This window comes from Lynx rufus, unplaced genomic scaffold (genome assembly GCF_022079265.1).
Source record: "Lynx rufus isolate CCGP_SWC_20201006 ecotype Redwood Valley unplaced genomic scaffold, mLynRuf1.p SCAF_16, whole genome shotgun sequence".
Classification (NCBI taxonomy): domain Eukaryota; kingdom Metazoa; phylum Chordata; class Mammalia; order Carnivora; family Felidae; genus Lynx; species Lynx rufus.
The window spans coordinates 6695001-6716586 of NW_025814830.1; the positions used below are offsets into that span (position 1 = coordinate 6695001).

The window sequence follows — 21586 nt, forward strand, 5'->3', positions numbered from 1 at the left end:
ATAGGACATATCGGTGGGGAGGACACAGGATGGTCATCCAGGGCTGAGGGACAGAGCCTCCTCGCCCCCAAACCCCAGGGAGCCTAGTTGACATTTTCAACAACCAATCAGGGTAGACACTGTCCACAGTGCTGGGGAACTGAGTTCTGGAAAACCCTTGTTGGACCAGGTTCTGTCTCTTCAGCTGCCAGATTGTGGTGAGGCCCTGAAGGGTCCTAGAGGGGCCAGTGTGGGGGAGGGGGCACGCAGTAGGCTCGGGATAGTAGCAACTGCCCAACGAGGGGGAAACGTTTTAATCTTTAAAATCAATACTGCTGGACCAAGGCACATGACTGACCCGATTCTCCAGTGGCACAGAACAGCAATCAGCCACTCAGCTCTGGGGGGCTTGCATGTTAGGAGAAAAGACTGGCCCAAGGCCCTCAAGGAGGTTCTAAGGTCCCTGGAGGTCAGTTCTGAGCCAGAAAAGGAAAGGATATCAGTGACCCCACACCACACCCAAGAGCACGGGTTGCCAGCAACAGCTTGAAGAAGGTGATGGCCTTGAAGAACCAACAGGAAAAGAAGTTTGCCCAGGATTGAGGAGTCAGGTGGGGGGAAGAAGGAAGAGGTAGAAAGGAGCCGGACTTGGGAGGGTAAGATTACTGGACGCCAATGAGCAGTGAGGTGGGAGCAGGGAACGAGCTGAAGGGTGGGGGCAATGGGGAGCCATGGCAGGATTCAGAGCAGAGGGGCAAAAAGACTGAAGCAATCATCCCAGGGACACAGAAGAGGAAGGATAGAAGAGAGAAGAGTGTTCTGGGCAGAGGAAACTGCCAGTGCAAAGGCCCTACGGCATGAGAATCTAGCATATTCCATGAGCACTAAGGAAGCTGGCACCACTCAGAGTGTGAGCGAGAAGGGGAGGGAGGCAGGAGGCAGGTCACACACGGCCCGGTGAGCCACACTATTAAAGCATTTGGGCTTTCCCTCCAGCATCCTGGGGCCACAACCCCTCCCAGTCCCAGCCCTGCCCCATACCAAGGCTGTCCCCAGGATCAGGGGCGTCCTTCTGGGAGGGGGTGCCCCGCTGAGCGGGTCTGCGGGAGTGTCGCTCGGTTTGCTCCAGGGACAGCACCACTCCGGTCTCTTCTACCCGGCTGGGGTACAGGGCAAGAAGAGGAAGTCAGGGAGGGTCCTCGGCCCCAGCCCAGGCAGCCCCCTCAGCTCATGTCCCGTCACGGGGAGGCAACCCCACGCAGGGGCAGGGCGGCATCGTGCAGAAAGTTATTTGCCACATTTACTTGTTTTTTTTAAGGATTTAATTTTTGTTGAGCGCTTTTTATTATAATAGCATTTAAAATAAAGTTATGTGTGTCTTCCCAAGCTCTCTCTGTGGAGGGAGAAGGAAAAAACGAGTTGGCATTTAGCACAGCCTGGGTAAGGGAGGGGAGACAGGGATGGGGGCGGGGGGGGGGGAAGGAGGGACAGAGAAGGGGAGGGTGAAAAGGCATAAGAACAAAATATTCTCTTCATATTTACTTATAAAGATATTCTCATAGATGGATTGATGAAGTATATATAGTTGATGTTCTTACCTTACCAAATATGAAGAATTCAGAGGGGTACATTTTAATGAATAAGATTTTATTTATGAAGTTTCTATTCCTAGACATTTTTCATATTCAAGGGAATGGGTTTATAAATATATCCTTCTTATGTCCCCCGCGCCTCCCTTCCCCCCAATCGCTAGCTGCCGAGACAACCCAAATGTTCGCTGAGCAAATTGGCTTTTGGAGAATTGGTCTGGGGGCTGAGAACCAGGCCCTCATTTGCATAAAAATACCCAGGATGGCAGGTGGATGGTCCTCCCATGAGCTGTTTGAGACACTAGGACCCTTCCCCACCCTCACGGAACCCCTTCTGGGCTGGAAACACCCCCATTTAGGCTGGACCAAAGCCACCCCATCCCCTTTGAAAAACACAAGGCCGCACAGCCACACCTATACACACACGGTACACACAAGCGCAAACAGGAACACTCATATACACCCAAGTGTATACACAAGACAGCTGTGCATAAGCCATGCTCTAAGGCTCACACGTGCGTATTTGGCACAATCGTTCATTCCATAACATTTCCTAGACAACGAGTATTGCCTGCTGGCTAAGAACGGCTCGACAGCCTGAGGCCTGGGTTCAAATCTCAGCGGTGCCACGTTCAAGCTGTGCGGCCTTGAGCATGTGGCTGAACCTCTCTGTGCCTCATTTGCCTCCTCTGGAAAGAGGCAATAGCAATAACACCTTCTCCCCAGGTCGTTAGGAGGCTTAAATTGACCAACACACATAAAATGTAGAGAACCGGGCCTGGTACCTGGTGAGCGCTACATAAATATTTGCGATTCTTGTTTGTCGAACACCTACCAGGTGCCAGGCGCTGTTCTAGGTGCTGAAGTTTCAGCGGGGCCGCGTAGGAATGAGTTGCATTTTTTAAGTTTTGTGAGTGTTTATTTTGAGAGCGCATGCGCACACGCGCGCACATGCGCACACGCGTGCGCACACGCAGGGGAGGGGCGAGGGTGGAGAGAGAGAATCCCAAGCAGGCTCTGCCCTGCCAGCACAGAGCCCAACACGGGGCTCAGACTGACGAACCATGAGATCCTGACGCGAGCTGAAATCGAGAGCCGGACACTTAACCGACTGAGCTACGCAGGCGCCCCTTGAGGCGTATTTTTGTAACGGAATCGCTTACTGCAGTGGAAGGAGGCTCAGGTCTGGAAGGGGAGGGATTTTTACACGACCGAATAGACGTGCCCGCGTACACACAAATAGCTACCCAAGTGCACACCACACCACACGTGCGAAGAACAAGGATGATTAGTACCATAGGCTCCTTATGTCGCTGATATTAGGCAAACTCCTATTCATTCCTCACCCATTTCTGCAACAAAACTGAACTTCCCAGGCCTGCTCTTTGCCTAGAGTGCAGAAGACTGGAATCACGGGGCCTGGCCACAGAAAGGCAAACCTTCACAATGAATGAAAGGGGTTTTGAGCAGAGAGGGGGGCAGGACCCCCTCTCCTTTGCAGTGACAAATGGCCAGACCTCTTTCCACATCTGCAAGTTATTCAAAGGTTCTGATTTGAAAAGGTGTGAAAGTGAGGGCATTCCAAAGGTAATCAGCCCCGTATTCTTGTGCAACACAAAAGACTTGTGCGGATGCACCTGTTACCCACTTCTGTTTTCTACCAGAACGCGTCCTTGATCAAAAAAGACACAGGGAAACTCCTGAGGCTTTAGAAACTGATACCATGAGCTGGAAGGTAATCTTCAGAGAAAAGCTGTAATTCACCCTGTCTTAGGTGCTCCCGTGCCGCCCTCGTCACAATGTTGTCACAGTGGGAAACTTCTAAATGCTTGACGCAGTGGGGGAAAGCCTGTACGCCCGGTAGAATGAAACAAAACGAGACAGAACCAGACAGAACGAAATGCTGGCAGCCGTGCAGAGGAACCTTCACGCTGCAGGTAGGAATGCAAAATGGCGCAGCCTTCTCGGGAGATGGAGTTAAACATACACTGACCATACGACCCATCCGTTCCACGCCTACGTGTTTACCCAAGGCAAATGAAAACATGAGCTTACAAAATCTCGTACGAGAACATTTACAGTAGCTTTCTTCGTAATCACTCAAAATTGGAAACGGCCCAAATGGCCTCCAACGGGTGAATGGATAAACCAACTGGTCTGTTCATATTCATACCACAGATCGCCACTCAGCGTGAAAACGGAGCCACTGGGGCGCCTGGGTGGTTCAGTCGGTTGAGCGACAGACTCCTGATTCCGGCTCACGTCACGATCTCATGGTTCATGGGTTCGAGCCCCGTGTCAGGCTCTGTGCTGACAGCATGGATTGTGCTTGGGATTTTCTCTCTCTCTCTCTCTCTCTCTCTCTCTCTCTCTCTCTCTCTGCCCCTCCCCCCACTTTCTCTAAACAAACATCTTAAAAAAGGAGCTACTGAGGGATGCCTGGGTGGCTCGGTCGATCGAGCGTCCTGAGCATCCAACTTCAGCTCAGGTCATGATCTCACGGTTTGTGGGTTCAAGCCCCGCATTGGGCTCTGTGCTGACGGCTCGGAGCCTGGAGCCTGCTTCGGATTCTGTGCCTCCCTCTCTCTCTCCCCTTCCCCTGCTCAAACTCTGTCTGTCTGTCTCTCTCTCTCAAGATAAATAAGCATTAAAAGAAATTTTTTTAAAAAGGAGCTACTGACAAATATAACATAGATACAATTTAAATATATTATGCTAACTGAAAAAAGCCAGAACCAAAAGGTTACATACTATAGGATTCCATGAACATGACATTCCGCAAAAGGCAAAATTCTAGGGTCAGAGAACAGTTCGGTGGTTGCCAGGGACTGAGGGTGGGTGGGGGGGTTCACTATGACAGAATGTTTTGGGGCAATTTTCTATAGCTTGATTGTGAAAGTGGTTACACAATCCCGGGCCTTTGTCAAAACTCATAGAACTGTATACCAAAAAGAGTGAATTTATTATATTCCATTTTTAAAATGTTTTTCTAATGTTTATTTTTGAGAGAAAGAGAGAGAGAGAGAGACAGAGCGTGAGGAGGGGAGAGGCAGAGAGAGAGGGAGACACAGAATCTGAAACAGGCTCCAGGCTCTGAGCTGTCAGCACAGAGCCCAAGGCGGGGCTCGAACTCACGGACCGCGAGATCGTGACCTGAGCCGAAGTTGGACACTTAACCGACTGAGCCACCCAGACACCCCTATACTTCAATTTTTAAAAGGCAGCAAAGCCCCCATGATTCTGCTAGATTTACTTTGATTTGAACGGACTCTTGTTTAATTTAAATGAACAGCAGGCACACCCACGCACATACCTGTGCGCATTTGGTCACACGTTCTGTGTACACGTACATGTGAATACTCCCTCTCACGGATGTGTGCCTGACACACGCACACACCTATCCACACACATGCAGGCCAGACCCACACACACAGCCGCCCCGCCCCCTCCCACTTACCTGATCAAGAAGTGGACGCAGACGATGCTCTCAGACTGGGGACCCCGGCCCCCTGACACCACTGTGGCCTGAGTCTGGGTCCACAGATAGCCACCACTCCGGGCCAGGAAGCGATACTGCCCCGTTACCGCCTGGCCCTTGCTCAGCACTGGGGAAGGGGGACGGGGAGGGGTCAGGGCCCCAGAAGGGGCAAACGGGGAGAGGAGGCTCTGGGGGCACGGGGTTGGGGATGCGGGAGCCGGGGCAGAGAAGGTTCCTTGGGGCGTGGGGAGCAGGGAGCTGGTGTCTGGGTTGGGAGCGGGGCTCCCTGGAGCGTGGGGAGCTGGGGGGCCGGTCGCAGACTGCCGGGGAGTCTCACGTACAGGTGTGAATGCTCTGGCCAACGGCGTCCGAGTCCAGAGCATGGATGTACTCGTAGGCGGAGCAGCCGATCAGGTCATCGGGGCTGTAGCCGGCCACCTCCGCGATCCTGGGGTGGGTGCAGTGGGGCCTGGTCAGTTGGACTGGCTGAGGTGGACGGTGGGTGGAGGGTGGGGCTGGGGGACACGGGGGACCAGCCAGCAAGACAGAGAGAGACAGGGTCGTAATGCAGAGAAAGGGAGAGTAAGAAATGGAAAAAGAGGCGTGCTGGGCTGAATGACGGCCCCGGGAGAGATCCACCTCCCCATCCCCGGACCCTGTGACTATGAGGCCTCAGGTGGCAAAGGGGACCGTGCTGGGCACAGGGGATGATTAAGTGAAGGATTTTGAGATGTCGCGCTTCACCTGGATGATCCGGGTGTGCCCAGTGTGGTGACAGGGGCCCTCACAGAGGAATACTCTGTCCAGGGCAGGTGTTGATGGAGGCGGGGGGGGGGGGGGGTGGGCCGTGTGTTCTGAAGTTGGAGAAAGGGGCCCCAAACCAAGGAATGGAGGAAGATTCCGGAAGTTTTTGAGGCAAGGAGCCTCCAGAAGGAATGCAGCCCTCGACTTTAGCTCCATAAGACTCGTTTCAGGCTTCTGGACCTCCAGAACTCTGAGGTCGTGACTGTGTGTCGTTTTGAGCCACTTGGTTTTGTGGTGACCGCTACGGCAGCAGGAAATCAGTACGAGGTGGGGGTGGGGCAGGGAATGGGAAGAGTAAAGAGAGGGAGAGAGCGAAGGAGCAGGGAAGAGAAAGGAAGAAAGGAAATCACAGTAAGAGAGGAAAAACCCAATAGAAAGTAATAATGCTGCTGATGATTAAACATAGACACGTCTAGGGGCACCTGGATGGCTCAGTCAGTTGGACATCTGACTTCGGCTCAGGTCATGATCTCACAGTCCGTGAGTTCGAGCCCCGCGTCGGGCTCTGGGCTGACAGCTCAGAGCCTGGAGCTGATTCAGATCCTGTGTCCCCGTCTCTCTCTGCCCCTCCCCCGCTCACGCTCTGTCTCTCTCTGTCTCTGAAAAATAAATAAACCTTAAAAAAATTTTTTTTTAAAAATCCAGAAATAAATAAACCTCAAAAAAATTTTTTTTAATCCAAAAATAAATAAACCTTAAAAAAATTTAAAAAAAAATCCAAAAATAAACATTAACAAAAATTTTTTTTCAGTAAAACCAAAATACGCTTGTCTAGAGCTCTCTCCCAGGCAACACACTGGGTGCTCGGAACAGGTGCTCTAAGGAGACTCTGGTCACTTCCCGGGACAGATGAGAGCGCGGCACAGAGATGCGATGGCCTCCGGCCAAGAGTACACGGCCAGGCTTTAAACCCAAGCCGTCTGAGCCCAGACTTGCCATTCCCGAGCACAACTCCAGGGTGAGGGAAGGAGGGAAGATGCCGAAACAGGAAGGAGAGGGAGGAACAAAGACTCAGAGACAGACCAGGAGAAAACCCAAGGCCAAAAGACCCACAGAGGATTCACAGACAGCCACACAGAGACAGAGACGGATGGCATCAGAGACAGACGGAAGTGGACCAGAGGGAGAACAGTGGGGGCAGGGCAGGGGGTGGTGGATGGGCCAGAGCTAGGCATGAAGAAAGAGGAGGGTCTGGGCCAGGGGAGGGGGTGGGGGGGCCGCGGGGCTCCTGCCCACCTCTCATCACAGTAGGTGAACTTCATGTCCAGGCTGTGGCGGCTGAGGAAGGCCCCCCGGCCCAGTGGGGGCTCCAGGCTGCCCGGGTGGGGGATGGCTTCACAGATGAGCACCAGGCATTGCAGGGGCGGCTCCAAGTTGGGGCTCCCTTCGGGGGAAGTCTGCACAGGGGGCTTGTAGGCCCTCATGTGTCCAGAACAGTATAGCACCTAGTTGGGATGGGGGGGGAGGGGCAGGCAAAGGCGGTGATGCACATGGGCCTGGGGTTCCCATGGGCCTGGGAGGTATGTCTCTAGGTGCCCCACCGGGAGCCGAGAACAAACCCCTGACCTAAGGAGGTTCTGATCCAGATTCTGAGACTCAGGGAGCTCTGAAGACCCCAGATTCCAGCCCCGTGGAGACTCCAGGCACCGAAGGCTGAGGACCCCCAGCCCCAGGCCCACAGGCTCAGAAAGGACACAAGGACTCCCAGCCGTCTAGATTCAGCCTGAGGGTGCCCCACAGGATCCCCGCACTCGCAACACGCTGGGAGAATTTTCGGGCTCAGGCCCAGCCCCAGCAGGCCCCCAGGCCCCTCACCCTCCTCCAGGCCAGGCCCTGCCCACCTTCCAGGTGGCCGCCTTGAGGTTGAGGGTGCGCCCGCGGCTGGTGAGGGTACTCTTCATGCGCAAAGAGAAACACCGCTCGGTGGGGGCCTCTGGCTTCTTTTTGGACAGACCTGGGGAAGGGCCACGGGGAAGGGGGTGAGCGGGTCGCTGGGCGGCTCTGGACAGACTTGACTAAAGTCTCCCCGGCCTCATTCCCACAGTTGAGACCTGGAACCAGGGAGGGCCCCAGGGCTAGGGAGTGCTCCTGGCCGACACCCCAGGGCCGGGCCGGGTCCCCTCTTCCCATTTCTCGGAGTCTGGAGAAACGGGATATGCGGGGGGAAAGCCTCAGCTTCTATAACCAGGGGACAGAGGCCTCCAGGGAACTCACTCGGCCGGGGGGTCAGGGCGTCCTGGAGCTCCTGTTGGTCACAGGGGTGGATGAAATCAAAGATGCTGTGTCCGATGAGCTCCAGCTGCCAGGGAGGGAAGCAGGAGGTGTCTGGGAGGAGGCGCACTTTCACCAGGGCCTCTGACCCAACTCCTCCTTCCTGTCCTCACTGCCCTTCCCCCCCGATTCTCCCCCCGCCCCAATTCGTGAGCCTGGATTACTTTCCCAGGCTTTTCTCTCACTCACTCACTCACTCACTCACTCACTCACTCACTCAGCAACTACTTCTTGAGGACCTGCTGTTTGCCAAGCCCTCTTCTAAATGGTAAGCAAAGCTGTGGCCACGCAGGCAAAATCCCTGCCTCTCGGAGCTTACTGGCTACTAGGGGAGATGGCCGATGAGCAAACACATCAAACGCCACAGTTATAAAGCAAGAGAGGAAGTGATACGAAGAACATCAAGGTTAGGCAGTGAAATGATGGCTGCTATCTTAGAGGCAGCAGTCAGGGCCCGTGATAGTGAAACAAATCGCTGAGCCAAGCCAGCGAGGTGGTCGTGTGGCTCTCTGGAGTGTTCTGGAAAGAGGGAACCGCAAGCGCAAAGGCCCTGAGGTGAGACCCCATTCAAATCCCACCTGTTTGGCAAGCCAAGGACTCAGCGTGTTGTTTCAGTTCAGGCAATGAGCCTGGCGCTGGCCGGAGGGGCATCAGATGGTGGTGTGGACCAGGGGAAGAGAGCTCTCTCTCCTCTAACAGCCCCTTTGTAGCTGGATTCAAATCCTGGCCCTGCCACTTCCTAGCTTCGGGGCCTTGGGACATTCACCTCTCTGAACCCCCAAGTTCGGGCTGAAATGGTACCAAGAGTGGGATAACAAAGCAGGAGATAGGCTCCAAGTATGGAGTCCGTTTATGTGAAACAGGAAAAAGAAGGGTAACCCTCCCGTGGGGCATGCTGTATGGATGAGCTGAAATCAGTTCCCCACCCGTATCTCCTGCCTCCCCATCCCCAGACCCCTGCTCAGGCCCCTCTTCTCTTACCCGGGGCCCAGCACCGCTCCCTGTGGACCCTCAGCCTCTAATCCCAGCCTCCAACTCTACCTCTGGGCACACCTAGAGAGAGCTTTCCAAAACGTAAGTCCTATTCTACCTCTCCCACAGCCTCTCCCCTGCTGAAAATCCTTCTATGGCTCCCCAGTGCCCTGGCAGTAAACCTGCTTTGGTCCTAAATTACCTAGCTCTGTTGACCTCAGGATTTTTTTTTTTTTCCTCTCACCCCTCCCCTTGCACTCTGCACTTAGCCAGGAGAAGCATCTCGATTTCCTCCAAATGCTCTGTTTTATCTCACCTCTGGGCCTTTGCGTATTCTGTTCCCTCAGCCATGCACATTCCCAGCCTTCGCTGTTCCCGTCCATTCGCCCTACCTTCTGACTGGCTAAGTCCTTGGGGTTTCAGCTCAGGTGTCTTCTTTTCCAGGAGGCCCTCGATTCCGCCTGAGGCTGGGTCAGGTAACCCCCCCCCACCCCTTCCCCTGGCTCACACAGCCCCCTAGGGTGCCCCATCCCAGCCCTGATCATTCTGAGTCCTCCTGTCTGGTGACACGTCTGCCTCCCCTCTGTACGGTGAACCCTGTCAGGGCAGGGCTAGGGCAGTCTCGGTCACCTCTGGATCCCGGCATCGCCTGCCCAGGGCCAGGCACAAGGCAGGCAGCGCCTCTCACCTGACTGAGGCCCAGGTGTTTGCTGACATTCTCCGACAGGTAAGCCATGTCTCCCTCGGCAGTGAGCACCATGACGAAGCCCTCCAGGGCCTTCAGGTAGCAGGCATCCAGAGCTTCTCCCCCTGCTCCCACCTGGTTCCACTCCCCTGGTGTCAGGGCCAGGGTGGGTGGGGTGTGTCCAGTCAGCCATGGGTCCACCCTGGCCGGCCTCCCTCTGCCTTCCCTCACTCAGAAGAGCTTCTAGGTACCCCCAGGTGAGCAAGAAACATATGCCAGCGGCTTGGAGTCCCCAAGGAAGAGGGCAGGGCCGCCAAGGATTGTAATCCTAAGGGGGCAGGGCTTGCGGGGGACACAGAATTCTAAGGCGGTGGGGGGTCTCCCACGGGAATAGAATTCTAAGGGGGCCCGAGACTCCCGGGGGGGTCGGGGGGGGTTCGGAATTCTTGGGGCAGGACTTTCTAGATGGACAGAATTCTAAAGAAGCAAGGGCTTCCAGGTGACAGAATTCTAAGGGGGCAGTGCTTCCCAGAGAAATAAAATTCTTTGGGGGTAGTGAAGTCTTGTGGGCTCCACATTCCTCATAAATAAAGTCCCGAGGATTCCAAAGTGTGTGTGTGTGTGTGTGTGTGAAAGCCTCCTGCAGGGTAGAATTCCAACTGGATGGGAATTCAAGAGGATGGCTAAGGGGAGGGGTCATGGACCTTAGGGAGCTGGGGAGGGTACTCTCTCAAGAAGGCATTAAAAATCGGGCAGCTAAGCCTCCCTGGGGGATTCGTTGCAAGAAGGTCTCCCAAATCCTAAGGGCTGAAGCACCCCAGGGAGTTAGCCGGCCTCCTATTCCTCAAGGAGGGCCACCTAGAAGGAGGTGGGGCTTTCCCAAGGGGCGGGGCCTCACGTGAGAGACTACGGAGAGGGCGTGGCCCCGCCGGGGAAGCACCTCCCAGGGGGTGGGGCCCCGCCGGGGCGACGTGGGGGCGGGGCCTCGCCGAGGTGGGAACCCCCCCGGGGGGCGTGGCTCACCTGCGGCGCAGAGGCGGTGCATGCGCAGGTAGCTGATGGTGAGGCGCATGATGGAAGCCTTGTCCAGGTGGGCGCTGACCCCGCGCGCGAAGGGCAGCGTGTGCGCCAGCTGGTACAGCACCTCGGTCTCCTGGCTGCGCCGGCTGCGGGCCGCATCCCGGGACTTCTCCTTGCGCAGCTCGGTGCTCGACCTGCGGGCATCGGCAGCGGTCACTGGCGGCGCCCCCGGAAGGGAAAGAGTTGGATGGGACATGCGCGCGGGGCGCTGCCACACGGGGCCCGGGCTCACAGAGGGCAGGGCCGCGACCGTGCAGGTCCCGCTGTGTGGCCCGGGCGAGTTCCCGGAGCTCTCTAGGTCCGCGAGGGTTATACGCCGGGGCAGCTCCCCGGCCGCGGGTTTTATCTGCCCCCGCGCCGGCGCTTGCTGCCCCCAGCGCCTTGCTTCTCTCCGAGGCGTGCCTAAGGGCCGCTGTCCCCTCCCTGACTTATCTGCTGTCAATTCCCCGGGCCCGGGACGCCTCGGGGACAGGGTGGCCTCCTGCTGGGAGAGGGCCGGCGGAGCTGGCCCCCAGCCAGGGAAGGGAGGGGCATGATGTCAGCAGCCTCCAGGCCCCCTACCCTACAGCCTCCCGGAACCCCCTCTCCTGCCCTTTCCCCTCCTCAGCTGAGCTGAATCCTCAGAATCTTAGAACACAGATCTCAAAGTCCAACCACCCACCACCAGGGGCCCTGCCGATGTGACACAGCAAACCAACCCCAGTGTTCTGTGAAGCCAACGGCTAACCACTCACCCCTGCCCTTTAATCCATTTCAAATGCCCGACTTCTGCACGTGGGGTTGGGGGTAGACGGATGAGTACTGTTTTGTCACAAATATCTGCCACTTATCCCGCATGTACTGTCAGTCCCCAGGCCAAGGAGGTAAAAGACCTGAACCCACTTAGACCTCAGACAACCCCAGCAAGAAGGCAATAACATTATCCCCATTGAACAGACGAGAAAACCAAGGCACAGAGAGGCACAGCGCTTGCCCCTAACGAGTGAAGCCAGGTTTGAACAATGGTGGGCCTGAACTCTTCACGTTTCTCTGTTCTGTGGCTCTGGGTTTATCTCCAGGTTAGTGCTTCTCTCTGCTACCGCCACTGTCTTAAGTGTCCAAATCCAAACTGCATGGTTTTTTGAAAAAAGAAAAATTATAGAGTATATTACATATAGTATATATAATCTTCTCCCTCTCTGAATACACATACACACACACACGTGTATATGTGTGTGTGTGTGTGTGTGTGTGTGTGTGTGTGTGTGTATATATATATATATATATATATATATATATATATATATAAAACTCACGAACTGTGAGATCATGACCTGAGTCCAAGTCAGACACGTAACTGACTGAGCCACCCAGGTGCCCCTATATATATATGTAATTTTTTAAAGTAGGCTTTAGGCCCAGCACGGAGCCCAGTGCAGGGCTTGAACTCACGACCCTGAGATCAAGACCTGAGCTGAGATCAGCAGTCAGATGCTTAACCGACTGAGCCATCCAGGCGCCCCTAATCTTCTCTGTACTTATCATATTGAGAAAGCCATTAATAAGCAGCTATAATTTGCTAAACATGCATGTGTCTTGCACTGTTCTAAGTACTCTGCCTATGTGTACTCATTCAATTCCAGGAGGCACTTTAAACCTCCATGTCACAGAGTGGAAACTGGGGCTCTGACAGGGAAAGTCCTTTGCCCCAAAAGTCACAAAGCCAGTAACTGACAGAGCTGGGATTTGAACTTAGGCAGTGAGGTTCCAATGCCTTCATTCTCTGATCCCTTCCTGGTGACCCAGCCCAGGGAAGCAGAACTAACTCTAGGAAGGGAGGTTGTCCCTTCCAAAAACCAGAGGCCACTCCTGGGGATGGCATCAACCTCGCCCTCCAAGCAGATCTGAAGCCCCACCCACAGGCACGGATGGGGAGAGGGAAGGGGACTGTCCTGTCAGGCTGCTGGGGGAAAAAACTGCAGCCAGTGGGAGGCACAGAAGGGGGCAGGCTGGGTGGAGGGGTGGAGGGAGCCAGCAATCACCCCCCCCCATTCCCTCCCTCCTGGCTGGTGGGAGGCAGGGGCCTCCAGTCCTGCTCTGCCCAGAGGACATTCCGTCCTGTCCCGTTCTGTTCCAGCCCTGTTTGTCTTCCTGCCCAGAGGGTGGGGGTGGGCGGGCCTCCCTGAGCTGGGGGCCCAGACGGAGAGAAGAGGGAGTAGGAACAGGAATGGGGGTGGGGCTGGCCCCCCACCTCCCGGGCAGCTGGGCTCTGTAATCCTGTCTGTGGCAGACTTCGATAGAAGGAGCCAGCTGGTGGCTGCGGCAGGACCCTCCTAGCTCCCAGCCTGTTCTCTGGATGTTCTTCTGACGGGAAGTGTGGGCCTCTCACTGGCTTCAGAGCTGCCTGGGTCTCCGGGCCTGGGTCTCCGGCCTTTCGTTAAATGGGGTAGGGACTTGTTCAGCCTTTCGTTTAAACAGAGTAGGGACTCGTTCCTCAGGTTTGGGACTCCCACTACGTCCTAGCTGTGTAACTTTGGACAAGTCGCAGGGCTTCCCCCCGAGCATCGAGCATCGAGCATCGCAACACAACCTCACCAGGGTTGTTTTAAAGATGAAATGAATTACCATACGGCAAGGACTCAGAAGGGGGCCTGGCGATTGGGGAGTGCCAGGAGAGACTTAAACTTTCTGTTATCCCCTCTTGGTCCACATCAGGAACGGAAGGCTGAGGAGCCTCTTGCGCACCGGGGAGGCCTGTGGTGTGGTGTGTGTGATTACACACGTGACTTTCGCATACCTAGGGAGTATCCTGCCCCCAAGATCGGTTTCCTCACTGCTCCTCATCCTGATGTGGTGCAGTGGAGGGGAGGGATGATCCCCATCTTCCAGGATATGTGACTGAGGCTCAGAGAGGCAGTCACTGACACAAGGCCACGCACCCAGGAAGCAGATGAGCTGGGATTCGAACCTGACTCGGGCCTGTGCTCTTAGATGCCATGGCTTGGGGGGCATGTCCACCCCAGGGGCCCCTGCCCTGCCCCTCCTTGGCCCCGTGGCCTCAGTCCCTTCCCCGTGTCCCACCTCTGCTGCCTCCGGATTTCCCCAGCTGGCCAGTCTCCCCAGCTGGCCCCATGCCCAGCCCTGGTCCAGCCCCCTGGCACTCTGCCCGGCTTGGGACGTGCAGCTGGAACCCGGCCACCCTTCCTCTGTGTTCCAGCAGAGAACAGGGGGTGGGGCCAGGGCCTGGAGGCCCCAGGGTGAGGCCTGGGAATGGGGGCTGGGGCCCAGTGCCCCCCCCCACACACAACCAAGAGAGGGAGAAGCCCACCTCCGAAGAACTTGCCACCCAAGAACACAGGCATGAGAAAGTAGGGAGACCCTGTGCACACTAAGGGCTGCCCTTGGCCCTCTCTCTTCTGACACTGAGTTGGGTATTGGGGGTCTTGCAAAAAGTGTAGCGGATCTAGGGGGGCTTTGGTTGTATCTGGGCAGGGACCCTTCTTGACATCGTGAGGCCAGAGGCAGGGTTTGGGTTTGAGAAGGGACTCGGGGTGGCGGCCAGTCAGGAGGAGTCTCTCTGCCTGTGCCTCTGCTCATTCCCGAGGATGTGGTAATCCAGTGGGGTGCCTGTACCCAAGGTCCTATCTTCTCCAGGAACCCTCTGATCTGGGGCGTGGTGGGGGGAGGGCACCCGGGCCCTTATACCCATCAGGAACTTCCCAAGAACATCCCTTCCCGGGGTGGGATGGCAGTAAGCCTGAGCTGGAGGAAGGGAAGGGGGTGACGAGGTATGGGGGCCCACTCACCATCACCTAGGCCCCCTTTGGCCCAAGTGCCATCCTAGGGGTGCAGGAGGGGACGGAGCGTGGCTGGGATCCGGGTGCGAGTTATGAGAGGGTGGTGCACAGCACTGGGATGACACCACAGGAAAGGGTTGGCCTTGGTGGGGAAGGGGAGCGCCCCAGCTCAGCCAAGGGGGCCCCCACCCAGCCAGGAGGGGGCGCTGGGAGGGGCTGGGCTGAGGCTGGCCCAGAAGGGGTGGGATGGAGTTCCCTGGCAGGCCCAGAGCCAGAGACTGGAATAGAACTGAGGGGGGAACGGCTTGGGGTGGGGGGTGGTAAAAAACATGGGGGTGTGGACAGATCCAATCAGACCTGTGAAGCCAGGGAGGAGGGAAGGGGGTGAGGCTTCCCGGGTGCTTCAGATTGGACAAGGGGAACCGAGGGCCTGCAAGATTTTCCAGGGTCCCATGAAAACATGGCCAGATAGACCCCCCCGGGCAGCAGACCCAGAGCACCCAGCGGATCTGCACCTGCTGGGAGGGGATCACGGACACCTACGCTCCGGCCAGGAGGACCCAGCTGAACACTCCCTGCTTGCACAGAATCAGACACAGCACCCTCTGGGGTGGGGTGGGGGGGATTCCCTAAATAAGGCTGTGCCATGGTCACAGGCACTGAGTAGGGGTGGAGGAGGGAAAGAAGGGGCTAGGCTTTGGGAAGTGGGTCGGGCTGTTTCCTTGTTATGAAAAGGGGTGCCTCTACCTTTACCAAAAGGTCCCCGGGAAGGTTCCCAGATAGCTTCTGAAAGGAGACCCACCTCTGCTTGTTTCTAGGGGACCCAAGGTTCGCAAGACCGGCGGGGGGAGGGGGGGAAGCATCCAATTATAGGAGATGTCTCTTCTCTTGAACTCAGAATCTGACTTCCCATTCCAAGGGGCTGTCTATATCTGTAATAGCTGTATACACCCCAAGATCCCAGGGATCCGGTTGCAAAGAACCACCTCAATTCTGGGAATTCGGAGGCCGGTAATGTCAACATGTGGAGGGAGAATGCCTTACGTAGAAGCCCGGGAACTGCTCGAACACCAGCACCCCCAGTTCCGTGGGGGACCCCAACCAGGTGGGAAAGCGAACTCGGGGCAGCAAGAAAGTGGGGATCACGGCCCTGAAGTCACTCCAGGCTAGAGGGGCGGGGCAGCCGGGGACTTGGAGGAATCCCCCTCGCCTGCACTCGGGTAGGGTGTAGGGTGCGGCGGGATGTGCCTCCAATCGCGCGTCCCGGGGCGTCCTTGGCCGGCACCCGCACATCCCCCGCCCGGCTCAGGGGTCCCTAGAAGGAAAGCCCCCCGACTTCCATCATCCCCGCCCCGAACCCCCGTACCTTGCGCGCTGCAGCCCCAGCGCCATGGTTCGCCGTCGCCGCTCCGGAGCCCTTCGAGGCCCCTCGCCCCCTCCCCTGGCCCTGCGAGCCCCCTCCCCAGCTCCGCCCCCCGCCGCACCGTTGGCTGCGGCGTGCCCGGCCCGCGGCTCTGGTTGGACGATGGGTCTGTCACTTCCGAGAAAGAGGCGGGACCAGAGGCGAGGACCTAGAACTCCGGAGGGGGGGGGGGGGTATACCGCGGCACACACCGCCCCCCAGCCACACCCCTCGCCGCGGACTTCCTCGCCAGTGTCGCCCGCAGGGTCCCCGGGCCGCGCCTCCCGGCCCAGCCTCTCTCGCCAAGTTCCCACACCAACCCTCTCCCGAATCCACCCAATTCACTCCGACTCTTACACCGCACCCCCCAACTCTCACCCCCGGCCCGGCCCTCCATTTCCCACCGCCGGTGGGGCCCCTCAGACCACCGTCCCACCCACTCCCAAGTCGCCCAGCTCTGCCCTTATCCACTGGCGAGAACCCCCGCCTCTCGCCACCCCCCCCACTGCCAACCGCACCCCAGCTCTCCAATCCCTCCCCCTATGGACCCCACCATTCCCTCTCGTCCGCAGCCCCCTCTGCCCCCATCCCTGCAGCCAGTATCCCCACCTCACCCCCACTCCTCCAGTCTGGCACCCTCTGCACCCTCAGCCCCACCTTCTTGCCTCCCTAACTCCCTTTTCAAGTTCCCACTGCTGAATGATCAAGTTTATGTCAAGTAAATATGTACAACTCAATCACACCAGCTTTTCAAAAGAGCAGAGAAATGGTATCTACTAGCGAAGTAAGACGGGAAGGGTACAAGGTCACCAAGGAGTGGCTAAAGCATTAGGATCGGATTGGGAACAGACTGTGTGTGTGTGTGTGTGTGTGTGTGCGCGCGCGCGCGCGCGCGCGCATGTGTGTCTGTGTGTTGGAGGGGAGCGGTTTACTAATAACCCACGGCCGACCAGTATTCCAGATGCAGCTTTGGACAGGGAAAAGGATACTATGGCCCAAGTTTATAGGGTTTGCCCCTTCCCAGCATCTCACTCAGTTTACCAGCGGGGAACCACTTCTCTCCCTTCTTACCGTATTTAAATTTGAATAGGGCTGGCCCTAACCCTCCCCTCACCGGCTCGGGGACAGGAGGATCCAAACCTAGCCAATCAGTTTATTCTGTTTCCCTGGTCACCGTGATTGATTCAGGGAAGACATGGGACCTAACCCTAGCCCAGTGAGAACCAACCCGGAGACATTTGCTGCAAGGAAAGAAAAAGGTTCTGTATTTCTGCTGGAGTTGCCCAGCTGGTGGGAGGTGACCCTGGAGCAGATGGGGCTCACCCTGTCCCCAGGAAAGAAGAGGCTTTGTGAGATGAAAGTCAATACAGAAGAAATGAAAGTTTGCGAAAGACAGTCTTGACATCAGCATTTGGGTGCCTGGATCCAGCCATTCCTGAACTCCAAGTTAATCTCAGAACCATTACGGTGTTTGGGGCTGTGCCTGTTGTTGTTAAATATAACCTTATTCGTTGACTTTGTGCTTAGATTAGTATGAGTTGATTTCAGCTGCTTTCACTCAAAAGAATCTTGATAAACAGAGAAAATATCTCCCAGGCTCCAGTGTGGAGGCACGTGGGGTATGAGAAAACAAGAGGCCTAAATTAGAAAGGGCTGCAGGGGAAGCAGTGTCCTACATGCGGAAGCAGGGGCTGTGCAAGTCATAGCAGAGAGCCAATGCGAGGGATTGACAGAGCCCAAGGGAAGCTGGCACTTGCTAAATACACATCAAAACAGAACTTAAAAATACGTACGGATGCACCAGGCATCTACAATCTAGGTTAGCATTAACTTGGCGGTTCCTGGCAGCTAAGGCAATGTTTGAAGTGGACTCCGACTACAACCCGGAGCGTAAAGAGAAGAGGTGGGAGGTGGTGGTGCAGGGGTGCAGGCAGGTGAAATCCAACCAGATCTGAAAACCATGAAAGAAGGCTGGGCAATCTCCTGAAGGCACTAGGGAGCCATGGCAGAGTTTTGAGCAGGACAGGAACACAATGTGTGCCTTATAAAGATTCCTCTGGCTGCTCTGTGGAGCGCGGATGGATGAATACAACACAATGGCAATCGTAGAACCTAGGTGACACGGTTCGTGTTCGTCACCATGAAATCTTTCAAATTTTCTATATCTTTGAAAATGCTCAGGGGCGCCTGGGTGGCGCAGTCGGTTAAGCGTCCGACTTCAGCCAGGTCACGATCTCGCGGTCCCTGAGTTCGAGCCCCGCGTCAGGCTCTGGGCTGATGGCTCGGAGCCTGGAGCCTGTTTCCGATTCTGTGTCTCCCTCTCTCTCTGCCCCTCCCCCGTTCATGCTCTGTCTCTCTCTGTCCCAAAAATAAATAAAAACGTTGAAAAAAAATTAAAAAAAAAAAAAAAGAAAATGCTCATAAAGAAACGTTGGGAGAAACAAATGTTCAGGAGGCCAGAGGGACATGGTTTGGAGATTGATTATTTGGTTGTATGGATGAAGTTGTGGTTTTGTTGTTGTTGTTGTTTTGTTTTGAATATGCTCTGCCTTGAGCAAAGGGAATCCTCTGTTTTCAAGGTGAGTTGAAGTCTTTTCTGTCCTTCTCTTCCCTCTCCCCTGGATCTATTTATCCTACAATACACCCACCCCCTCATTCATTCATTCATTCATTCATTCCATTTATCCCACACATTTCCACGGAATGACAAACATACCGTTATAGGCATTGGGGATACAGTGGTGAACAAGACAGGTCAAGGTCTCTGACCTGCCTTCACGGAATTTACACTCTGGGCAGACAGACTATACAAAGAGACATAAGTGACATACATAGTACGTTATATTGTGACAAGTGCTCTAGAGAGATGTAACCCAGAGAATGGAGGGAGATAGTGATTTTTGGAGGGGGGGAAGCTATAATTTTATATAGTTTGATCATGGAAGAGCTTAGTGAGAAGGTGACATTTGAGCAAAGACTTGAAGATGAGGGGGAAACCCCTGTGGATTTCTGGGAGAAGAGTGTGCTAAACTAAGAGAACAGCAAATGCAAAGGTCCTGAGGTTGGACCGTTCAGGGCCCAGCAAGGAGGCCGGTGTGGCTGGAGCTGAAGAATGGATGGGGAGAGTGGGAGATGAAGTCAGAGAGGTGGGGTAGGGTGTAGGGTGGGTTTTTAGGTTTTCCCTGGACTTGGGCTTTCGCTGTGAGGGAGATGGGAGCACGGGAGGCTTTCGTACAAGGAAGTGGCATCGGAGTTAGGTCTGAATGAAGTCCTCTTTCCCTTCCCTTAAACGAAAGAACTAACTATAAGCTCTCTAGTTTCCAAAACAAACCACCGCCCGAGGTTTATTTTGCTCGTGAACTGCCATCCGAGCAGGGACTGGCGTAGACAGCCGTCTCTGCCCTACCTGGCCTCGGCTGGGGCAGCTCAAGGGCTGTGGGCCGGAAGGATCTGAGGCGTCCCCACCCACCTGCCCGGCAGTGGATGCCGCTGTCAGCTGAGACCTCATCGGCGGGCTGGGGCTGGAACACCTACAAGTGACCTTTCCACGTGGCAGCTTGGGCTTTCTTACATCATGGCTTATTAATTTATTTTGAGAGAAAGAGAGGAGCAGAGATGGAGAGAAAGAATCCCAAGCAGGCTCTGCACGGTCAGCGCGGAGACCCGGGCGGGGCTCGAACCACGAACCCTGATCAGGTCATGATCTGAGCGGAAATCGAGAGGCAGACGCTTCACTGACTGAGCCAGCCAGGTGCCCCTGCCACACTCTTCATAAGACGGTGTCTTGGGGACTCAGCACGAGCAGGGGAAAGACAGAGAGAGAGAGGGAGACACAGAATCCGAAGCAGCCTCCATCCAGGCTCTGAGGAGCTGTCAGCACAGAGCCCCATGCGGGGCTTGAACCCACGAACTGTGAGATCATGGCCTGAGCTGAAGTCAGATGTTTATTGGACTGAGCCACCCAGGCGCCCCAGAGAGTCGTTTCTAAAAATAATAATAATAATAATAAATATATATATATATATATATATATATATATATATATGCATTTGATAGAAAATAATATCACCCGGGAAAGATTGGATTATTGTTTTCCAGTCTCCATTCCCTCCTTGTTATAGAACCACCCGTCCATGATTTTCCCATGTGACCATGGAGGCTCTCCTAAGCAAATCGAACGCATTCGCTGGCCCATTTGGTCACGTGACATCGCTTGGCCAATCAGAGGGGAAAGATGCTGTTGCCGGTATATACACACAAGACTCCACGGAATGTGGTGTGCCCCCGGTTGGGAGGACACAGCACCGATGAAATACTTCCACCAGAATAACTGAACCTGCATCTGATTAAGCTCCCGGATGTAACCATCCGTTTACAAGAAAGGCAGTGGACGGACGAACACATTAAACAACACTGTGAAAGAACAATCAGCCAGATGTAGACTGCGGGCAACTCTAGACCAGCGTTGCCCAACAGAACTTTCTAAGTTGATGGAAATGTTCTAGATCCCTGCCGGCCCAAATGACAGCCACTGGTCCTGTGTGACTACTGAGCACTTGAAATGTGCTCCGGGTGATTGGGGAACTGAATTTTTTAATTTTCAGTTTCTGGGGTAGCTCTTTCTTTTTCTTCTTTCTTTTCTTTTTTTCTTTTTTCAATGTTTATTTATTTTTGAGAGAGAGAGAGAGAGCACGAGCAGGGGAAGGACAGAGAGAGAGGGAGGCACAGAATCTGAAGCAGGCTCCAGGCCCGGAGCTGTCAGCACAGAGCCTGATGTGGGGCTTGAACTCACAAACCATGATATCATGACCTGAGTCGAAGTCCGGACACTCAATCGACTCAGCCACCCAGGTGCCCCTCTTTTTTTTTTTTTTTTTTTCATTGAGGCAAAATTCACATAATGGAAAATTAACTGGTTTAAGATGTATATAGTTCAGTGACATTTAGTATATTCACTGTGTTGTGGAACCATCACCTGTATCTACTTCAAAAACATTTTCATCAGCCCCAAAGAAAACTTGTCACTCTTGTCTCTGCCCTCTCCAGCTCCTGGCAACCACCACCCTACTTTTTGTCTCTATGGATTTATGTATTTTAGATATTTCATGTAAGTGGAACTGTACATTATGTGGCCTTTTGAATTTGGCTTCTTTAACTTAGCACTATGTTTGCAAGGTTCAGACAGTAACCCAGGGTGAGCTTGTATCTCTACTTCATTTCTTTCTATGGGTGAATATTAGTCCATTGTATGGCTACACCACAGTTTGCTTACTCATTCATCAGTTGATAGACATTTGGGTTGCTTCTGTCTTTTGGTTGTTATGAATGATGAACATTCATGGACAAGTATTTGCTTGAACACCCATTTTCAATTCTTTGGGGTATAGGCCTAGAAGGCGGAATTGCTGGTAATTTCTAACCTTTTGAGGAACTGTCAAGCTGTTTTCCACAGTGGTTGTACCACTTTATATTCCCACCAGCAATGAACAAGGGTTCCAATATGTGCACATCCTCACTAACATAAGGACTATGGGTCCATGATGATGAGGA

At 54.7% G+C, this 21586-nt stretch overlaps 1 protein-coding gene across 1 annotated transcript in view; it reads right to left on the minus strand.

Annotated features, from left to right (window-relative positions):
- The window catches only part of HIF3A (hypoxia inducible factor 3 subunit alpha), a 64847-nt gene that overhangs the window by 16522 nt on the left and 26739 nt on the right, over nucleotides 1–21586 (minus strand). The window contains exons 4-10 of the mRNA XM_047077808.1: nucleotides 10802–10992; nucleotides 8065–8149; nucleotides 7692–7804; nucleotides 7087–7295; nucleotides 5388–5494; nucleotides 5026–5173; nucleotides 1021–1139 (exon numbers count right to left, since the gene is read on the minus strand). Of these exons, the coding sequence (XP_046933764.1) occupies nucleotides 1021–1139; nucleotides 5026–5173; nucleotides 5388–5494; nucleotides 7087–7295; nucleotides 7692–7804; nucleotides 8065–8149; nucleotides 10802–10957 (937 nt within the window). The 5' untranslated portion in view covers nucleotides 10958–10992. The remainder of the gene's footprint in view (nucleotides 1–1020; nucleotides 1140–5025; nucleotides 5174–5387; nucleotides 5495–7086; nucleotides 7296–7691; nucleotides 7805–8064; nucleotides 8150–10801; nucleotides 10993–21586) is intronic.